Genomic DNA, 9208 nt, shown 5'->3' with positions numbered 1-9208 from the left:
TTGGCGCATGCTGGTATCGAGGTCCCTAGTCATGATCCATTATAGAACTACATTAATATGTTATTTCCCATATATCTCTCCCTTGAAATAATTTTTATGTTGTTTGTGAAATGATCGAGCAACCTCTGTCATCTTAGTTGAATCAAAAGAGCATACCACTTTAATGTGCTCTTTAACGAATTCACTACCAATTTAGAAATCTCCATAAAAAACAGAATTCTCTGATTGCCTAAACTTCCTTTTTAGTTCAATCTACCTTGAAAGAGCGATTAAAAAAATTTAGGTCAAGTTGACTGGTAACCACCTAGTCATCACTCTAGTTGTGCGTCGACCGCCTCCCATGTGATTATCCAACATGTGTGATTAGGCGGAGTCGCACTAGCGCTAGATGAGGTTGGGTCATCGCGACGTCAACATCTATGGATTCCTTCATTGATGTTTTCTCAGGTTCCTATTATCTTTCTTGGAATTGGATTCCCTGGCTAATCATGAGTTGACCGTGAAGTTGTTCGACATCCACATCCGTCTCCTATGCTATGGGTTTGCCATGCTGGCTTATCAATAAAACATCTTTCTACGTGTTTCACTCAAGAGGTTGCATCTAACTCGGTTTGGATAATTAATATCCAATCTAGTGCTCGTTCCAAAGACTCAGATAATACAATGTTGTCAGAAAAAGCAAACTGCACACATGGAATCTTATAAGGGTAGTGTGGTACATGCTATATCCACTAGAGAAACAAACATCTTGAAGTAGTCACCTCTGTTTGGAGCTGCCTTATGCTATCGCTGATATGAACAGTAGTTACACACTTCTCTACCCTTCAAAGTTTTTTGATCTGAATCTCGGGACGAGATTCTTTTAAGGGGGAGGGCTGTAACACCCCAAGTGTTACTATACATTTAACAACGAATATGGACTTAAGCATGGTATGTCAGTGAGAATATTGGCCTCCAAGCCTTAATCATCTTCGCCTATCACAATTTTGATATTGTAACTATCTTCGTCTCTCTGAACTGTCCAAACTTTTCGTAGAATTCAGAGTTAAATAACCATCTAGAATGTCGAGTCTAATGCCTGTTAAAAAAGTTAATTGATTATACGAGTACAAATTAGTAAGCTCTCGACGTTTATAAACTGAACCACGCTCGCTACCCAAGAAATTATGCACGGAGTAAAAATTAGGATTTTATTTTTCCAGCATGTTATTCAAGGCAAAGAAATCAAAGTTTTTCGGATGGCGGATACATTTTTGCCCGATTTCAGCTAAATTAAACACCATCTGATTTGCATCTCGCTTACACTTTATCCCTAGACCCAGAGGAATGGATAAATGTGCTTTTGTTATAAAAGCATTATATGAGAAGAAAAATCTTATTCCCTAGTTCTATCTTGTGCGTATGGTTTGTTAAAAAAAGAGGAAAAAAATAAAATATCTCATATCTTTATCCCCACGTCATCCATCCCTTCCATCCAGATAAAGCAAGCACTAGAATACTCATGTACGTTTAATCCCTTGGATGTTCTCCATTGTGCTTTCCTCACGTCTGACTCCTTGGATATTTCTCGACATCTATTCTCCCTGATTTTTTTCATCGTCCGTGACTATGTGGACCGCTGCTCGTCTCTCCCTCAGACCCTCACGACATCTGCTCTCCCACGCGTCCTGCTCACACAGGATATCACTCCCTCAGTTATTTCTTCCTCTAATATCTCACGAGCTTGGCTCGCCTCGCCTCTCTGCTCTCTCCTTGTCCTCCTGTTGCCGTGCTGCAAAACTATAGCACGCCGGAGCAATGGACGGGCTCAACTACAGCAAGTTGCGCTCCTCGCTCCGGCCTCGGCTCCAAGCGTTCTCCGGCGTCCTCTTCTCCAGTTTGCGCTCCCTAGACGGGCTCCTGCACATGGCGTCTGTCGCCGTCTTGCAGTTTGTCCACGATCCGCACGATGATCCACCAGTGCTAGGCTGCGTACACTTGACTCTAGCTCGCGTATATGCCTTGGATCGAGCTCGCTCTCTTTCTCTCGTCAAGGACCACTTCACAACCTTGGGAAAAGACCTCACCGTCATTGGGTACTGCTGCGATGATGCTGAACCCCGTCGTCGACAACTCCAGTTCTACGTCGCCGAGTCCATGTTTCGGGTAGCAGGTATGGTGTTCTAAAAAAATAATTTATGATCAGCGTTGTTTTCATCCATATGTAGTGATCTATGTTTTTCCTGTGATGGTATGTGTGAATCACAGTATGAGATTGGCATAGAGAGCTAGATGGGTGTTGACACCTTTTTGGAGGGGCCAATCATTTCAAAAGAACCAGCGGCGGTGCTCTCTGGTCAGGCGCGGACGGTCCGCGGCACAGAGCCGGACGGTCCGCGACCTGGCGCGAGGCGGCGGTGCTCCCTGGTCAGACGCGGACGGTCCGCGGCACAGGGCCGGACGGTCCGCGACCTGGTGCAGGAGCTAGGATCCCCTGCCTGACGGCCGGACGGTTCGCGCGTGCGTAGGGGCGGCGGAAGATCACCGGCGGCTCCTGAATCTCGCTCCCGGGAGGGACCCCGTTTGGGAGGAGAGATCCTAGGAGTTGTCTAGGCTCGGGCAGACCGACCTAGACTCCTCTAATCGACGTAGAGTCGAGGAGAGGCAGAGAATTTGGGGATTGGAATACTAAACTAGGGCTAAACTAGAACTAGACTAGAACTACTTCTAATTGTGCTGAAAATAAATGCGAGATAGAAGTGGTATTGATTTGATTTTGGGGGTTCAATCGACCGTAGCCCTTCATCTATATAAAGGGGGAGGTCTGGATCCGCTTCAAACTGATTTCCGAGTTAATCCCGCGGTTTTAGGTAACCAATCCCGTGAGAAACTAGGAACCCTAACTGACTCTACGCACGCGCGGACCGTCCGCGCCACCACCACGGACTGTCCGGACCGCGGACCGTCCGGCCTCGGGGCCGGACCGTCCGCACTGCTCTTTTTAGAGCTCAACATATGCCCCCCTGCCTTTTGGTGAAGGTTGATGAACCAAAAGCATATGAACTAAACCTGATGTAGGTCACCGGCTTTTCGATATGGAGATTATTCAATAAAGCACCAATATAAAGGTCGTTTCGGATTTGTATCTTTCTCGGCCATGACCATTTGATCAATGGATCAAAAGGAATAGAATGAAGGTGCCCCCAGTCTGGATAGACGAAGGGACTATATATGTACCATGGATTCATCATCGTGCCATTCCATGTTTGAACAGGATAATATACCGACGATGAGTAAATAGGTGGAAAGTACCCTGGTCTCATAGAATGAATAGGCGATGCTTGTTGTGTCGCCTTTCGGGTCGTTTTGTTTGACCGTTTTGTTTTAGCAGGTGACCGGGGTTTCTTTGTTGACCGATCACGTGGAACAGTCTTTTTGCTAGTATTTTTGGAGAGCAACTAATCAAAAGTAGGATCGGCTTTGATCAGCCGATTATATGTGCTTTGACCTTGCGTCTTTTTCCTTGCTTTGTGTAGAGGTTGACGCCTTTGGTCATAGGTGGACTGTCCGGCTGAGTTAGCCGGACCGTTTGTCTGAGCACCGGATTGTCCGCACGTAGGTGCCGGACCATCTACGATGCTGGGGCTAGGCTGATGTGTTTGGTTTATTAACTGTGCCTGCCCCCCGGCATCTTCGGACTTTTTAGCCTTCTCGTCCGAAGCCTTTCGAGCAATCTCCTTTTGTGATATATCTGACATGCGAGGATTGCTGATGACGATGCCCTTGCCTTTGCCTTTATCGGCCATTTCGGGCCGAACCAAGACCTTTTTGCATGTGAGTTCTATTGTATTAACAGGAAAGGGTTGTGTGTCAACTTGCATCTCCTGAAAAGCCAATCGACCCTCATTTATGGTCAATTGTATCTGTCGACGAAAAACATTACAATCATTGGTGGCATGAGAAAAGGAATTATGCCACTTACAATAAGCACGCCTCTTTAATTCATTAGGAGGAGGAATAGTATGAGTTAATTTAATGTTGCCGTTTTTCAGTAACTCGTCAAATATTTTATCGCATTTGGCAACATTAAAAGTAAACTTAACTTCTTCTTGTCGATTCTTTCGAATCGACTGTAAAGCAGAACACGTTGAAGGTTTAGCCTGTCCTGGCCAAACCAGTTCGGCGGTGTATACATCCGTGGATTCATCGTCCGAATTATCGTATCCCACTAGATGCATCTTATGGCTAGCCGATTTTGATGTTTCCTTACTTCGGCTTTCACAGGTCATAGCCCGCTGGTGTAAGTGCACTAGCGAAAAGAATTGGGTGCCATCTAATTTTTCTTTTAAGTAGGGTCGTAACCCATTGAAAGCTAGCCCTGTAAGTTGTTTTTCTGCGACATGAATCTGAAAGCATCGGTTTCTAGTGTCCCGGAATCTCCGGATATAGTCATTAACCGATTCTTCAGGCCCCTGTCGGACTGAAGCTAAGTCAGCCAATTCTAACTCATGTTCTCCTGAGAAGAAGTGTTCATGAAATTTCTGCTGTAATTCTTCCCAAGAGTTAATAGAGTTTGGTGGCAAAGCTGCATACCATGCAAATGCAGTATCAGTAAGGGACAACGAGAATAAACGAACGCGGTAGGGTTCCCCATCAGCCAATTCTCCCAAGTGTGCTATGAATTGGCTTACATGTTCGTGTGTGCTTTTCCCACCTTCACCAGAAAACTTAGAGAAGACTGGTATTCTAGTTCCCTGTGGATATGGCACGGTGTCGAATCGGTGGCTATAAGGCTTCCGATACGATTGCCCTGTACCTGACACACTAACACCGAGTTTGTCCCTGAACACCCCAGCTACTTCGTCTCTGATCCTCTCCGCCATGTATGGCGACCATCCATTGAGTTTGTGGGTGGAAATCTCAGGTTGCCTAACATCACTCTGTCGGCTTTCCTCACAGGGATGTTTGAGGTGTGTGTTAGGTGTCCTATTAATGTCACCAGCTCCTACCATATACCTCTCAGGCTCTCTTGTGGCCGAACAGTATTCAGCCCTATGTCCATGAGGTGGTATGGTATGATTATAATGTGTTGCTGGTGGGGCACCATAATGTTGCTGCGATGAATGTGGAAACTGTGCATATTGCGCAGTTCTCGGCTCTGCGTACGCATATCCGGATGGTCCGGCGTAAGGGGCTGGATGGTCCGCGACCTGGCCAAACGGTCCGAAGGTATATCCGGAATGCCCAGTCGTATAAGGTGTTACGTGGGTAGTCTCGTACCCATACCGTCTATCGTAAAGAACTGGACGGTCCGTGATCGGTCCGAATGGTCCAGGGTTGTACCCGGACGGATCGGTCATATATGGCACGACTTGGGCAGTCTGCACGTGACTTGTGTAGAGTTGGATGGTCCGGCGTAATACGTCGGCCGGTTCATGCCATATCCGGACGGTCCGATGTATGATGGCGGACGGTCCGCAACATATCCGGACGGTCCGGCGTGATGCGTCGGACGGTCCGTGATGGGGCTGAAATGTTCGGGGTTGTACCCTGATGGTCTGGCCATGTACAGTGCGACCTCAGTGTTTTGTGTGCGGGTCTGCATCAGGTCGGACGGTCCGATGAAACACGCCGGTCGGTCCGCGGTATAACCGGACTGTCTAAGATGATGCTCGGACGGTCCGGTCGCGTCCAGTACCTGCCGCGTGCCTAGTGGTTGCGGCTGTGATGGTGACACGAAAGCGTGCATCGACATACCATGTGATGGCTGGGTCAAGGGTTACCCATTTAGAGCCGATGTGTTTGACGCGGGTGGTTCTGTATTAGACTCTCGCGATGGAAAGCTAGGAGCAGCTGATTTCTCGTGTGCACGTAAATGCATTTTAATAGATTCATCTACATATTGCTTTAACTGATCTCCTCGTTGATCCATGAAAGTCGTAAGAGATAGATCTGGAGTACTTACAGCGGGACCCTGAAATGGAGGTAGAAGAGATTCCATATCGATCTCCCCTTGACGGACGATCTTCTGGTGGCGATCTACCGTGAAGTGTGACAAGTACTTGTCCGCCGCCTCCTTGTGCCGTTCGGAGAGTTTATGCAGCAGTTCCGCCTCTTCCTTGTCGCGTTGTTCGTTCCATTGCCGCATCACCTCCTTCTCATCGCGCATTACGAGGTCTTCAAAGGGCCTTTGGTCATCAGCCGGGAGCGCCTCCATGGCCGGCTTGATGATGTTGGTGGTGGAGATCTTGGTGTGATCCTTAGAACCGGCCATCTATGGGCCGATTTTTAGCAGGTCTAGACACCTAGTCCCCAGCGGAGTCGCCAAAAAGTATGTTGACACCTTTTTGGAGGCGCCAATCACTTCAAAAGAACCAGCGGCGGTGCTCTCTGGTCAGGCGCGGACGGTCCGCGGCACAGAGCCGGACGGTCCGCGACCTGGCGCGAGGCGGCGGTGCTCCCTGGTCAGACGCTGACGGTCTGCGGCACAGGGCCGGACGGTCCGCGACCTGGTGCAGAAGCTAGGATCCCCTGCCTGACGGCCGGACGGTCCGCGCCCTAGGGCCGGACGGTCCGCGCGTGCGCAGGGGCGGCGGAAGATCGCCGGCGGCGCCTGGATCTCGCTCCCGGGAGGGACCCCATCGGGGAGGAGAGATCCTAGGAGTTGTCTAGGCTCGGGCAGACCGACCTAGACTCCTCTAATCGACGTAGAGTCGAGGAGAGGCAGAGAATTTGGGGATTGGAATACTAAACTAGGGCTAAACTAGAACTAGACTAGAACTACTCCTAATTGTGCTGAAAATAAATGCGAGATAGAAGTGGTATTGGTTCGATTGTTGGGGGTTCAATCGGCCGTAGCCCTTCATCTATATAAAGGGGGAGGTTTGGATCCGCTTCAAACTGATTTCCGAGTTAATCCCGCGGTTTTAGGTAACCAATCCCGCGAGAAACTATGAACCCTAACTGACTCTGCGCACGCGCGGACCGTCCGCGCCACCACCGCGGACTGTCCGGACCGCGGACCGTCCGGCCTCGGGGCCGGACCGTCCGCACTGCTCTTTTTAGAGCTCAACAATGGGGTACGTAGTGAAGTGCGTAAGTTGCGCTTGTTAGATGTTCGACATTATGCTTGAACCGGTGATCATCGTGGTTCTTGTAGAATCTGAGTCGGCCTTAGGTGTGGTGAGCGGGTTGGTTATTTTGTTAGTTGGTTGGGTCGGTAAGCTAGTCTATTATTCCTGTTAGCTAAATTATTAGATGGATGAAGCGAATGATGCATTCAGTAGGATTAATCGATGTCGCTTGTGGTTAGCTGATTTTTGTTTGTGTGGTGAAATTAGCTCTAGTGTAGCACTCTCCGGATGTTCGTTAAAATGAGTGAAGTATAGATCATCGTCGATTTGCTATTATCAAATCGTTTTGGTCTTGGTAAGGAGATGGGTTATTCATGATAGTTGGATCGTTGAATAAATTAGTGTGTTAGTGTGTGATCCTTTTATTTAGCATAAATGCGCTTGAAGATTATGGCTAGATCCGTTGTTGTGTTGGTATGCTTTGCCGTGGCAATATCATTGTTTTTAGAATTATAAAGTAGTCAAGTCGGAGGCTGAGGTATAGAATTTTGATGCAAATTTATGTGAAAAATATTGGTAATCATGAGTGATGTTTGATTAAGTCAATGATTTGCTCTGATAGTCATTATATTCTATATTTAGTAATAGATTAGATGTCATGAATGAATGTTGATCATTACTCGAGTATTTTAAAGTGAATAGCATTGACAAGGGTGTATACCAATGTTTTAAATCTTTCGTGGATAAAAATACTCTCACAAGATTATATGTTGTCTGATAATTGCCAACCAACTAGATTGAATAGTGTGATGCCCTATTCGGTTAGTGTGGAATTCAAGTTAGTCTATAAACACGATCTAAAAGGTTAGTCAAATTATTTCTATTTTTTGTTCTAAGTCATGGGTGTCCGGTAATGGTGAGCCGAGGTATAATTAATCTTTTTGTGTTCTGGGCTACCTAATAAAGGTATATGCCTTGTTCATAATTTAATATTTCTTGATATTTGAGTTAGATCTGGATAAGCTAGAGAAGCGAGATTATGGTGCTTAGTCATTTACCGATATCTAGCGTTTGCTCCAGAGTGTTGCAAGGCCTCACCATTAATTCTTTTATTTCAATTTTGTGTAGCATCATATTATCTCGCGCCATTCCTCTGAAGGTTCATACATGCGCATTTTGCATTTCATTAGGTGCGCTAGTTGAGCACTTGATGCGAAGGGCCAGAGCTGAGTCAACCACAAGATGATGTTAAGCATGGGCTTCTTCGCAAGGTGATGCTGATGGATGAACATAAGGATGGATGACTTGAACGAGTACCAAGACAAAGTATGATCGTCAAGTGGTCATCTGCTAACAACACTAACGTAGTTTTTATCCCAAGCAAGCCCCGGTGTATTTGCCACCTCCTTCTGTTTTAAAAAGTTTTATCACCTTGAATGATGCATGCATTAGGTGATAGGAGTTGTGTGATCAAACAGTTGATGCATTTCCATCCTTGATTAAAAAACCCTAATACCTGTTTTATGAAAATTTAGTGATGCTTAGCCCTGCTTATTAATTTAGGATTGTTTTTAAAAGATGATGTGTAACACGGGATATGGGAGTTTGTGAAATAAAAGGACTTTGTGATGATGAACCCAGTGTGGCCACGATGATTTCATCATTCAAGTCGGGTACCTCTCTCAGGTATCAAGTTTTGGGAAATAATATGAAATGTAGGCCAGACGTTGAGCAAGAAAGTTTGCCCGTCTGTGTCGATTAAGGACGGTTCGATGTAGGCCTGTTGTGTTGGAGACTTTGCAACTAGCCACATGCTTCGGTAAGCCTGAACTTGGCTATTCCATACGTGAAAAGAAAACCGCGCACTGGGCGTGGGAGATGGTGGGAGTAGCGTGTACCCTCCTGGCTAGAGGCTGGACAGAGGAGTACTATGCTCCCGAGTAGTGCAGACCGGTTCACGTTGTGCAGGATCTGTGGGAACAATTAACATATGCAAGGGTTAAGTGCTACATATGTCGTGTGGTTAGGGATCCCCAGCTGGGTATAATCGGTTCGAATCGTCGTTGCTCCTCGGTCATGGAGACTCTTCCCTCCGACCACTCATCGTAGTTAATAAGTAAACTAAGAATATGGTAAAAGAAAGCTAGACCAGGACA

At 46.8% G+C, this 9208-nt stretch overlaps 1 protein-coding gene across 2 annotated transcripts; it reads left to right on the top strand.

Annotated features, from left to right (window-relative positions):
- Window positions 1-1580: 1580 nt before the first annotated feature.
- Window positions 1581-8684, top strand: LOC103646695 (uncharacterized). Of its 2 annotated transcripts, none has more exons than XM_008671394.3 (2): window positions 1581-2152; window positions 8243-8684. In XM_008671394.3, exons 1-2 carry the CDS (start codon window positions 1798-1800, stop codon window positions 8296-8298), a joined length of 411 nt encoding a protein of 136 aa, XP_008669616.1. In that variant the 5' UTR covers window positions 1581-1797; the 3' UTR covers window positions 8299-8684. The 2 variants fall into 2 exon arrangements, with proteins under 2 accessions (XP_008669616.1, XP_008669617.1); XM_008671395.4 differs by lacking the exon at window positions 8243-8684 and adding an exon at window positions 2248-2834 and having other exon boundaries at window positions 1582-2152.
- The last annotated feature ends 524 nt before the right edge of the window (window positions 8685-9208 follow it).

The sequence above is a fragment of the Zea mays genome, chromosome 2 (assembly GCF_902167145.1).
Source record: "Zea mays cultivar B73 chromosome 2, Zm-B73-REFERENCE-NAM-5.0, whole genome shotgun sequence".
Classification (NCBI taxonomy): Eukaryota; Viridiplantae; Streptophyta; class Magnoliopsida; order Poales; family Poaceae; genus Zea; species Zea mays.
The sequence above is the reverse complement of the archived record's forward strand: the minus strand, read 5'-3'. Positions and strand labels throughout refer to the sequence as shown.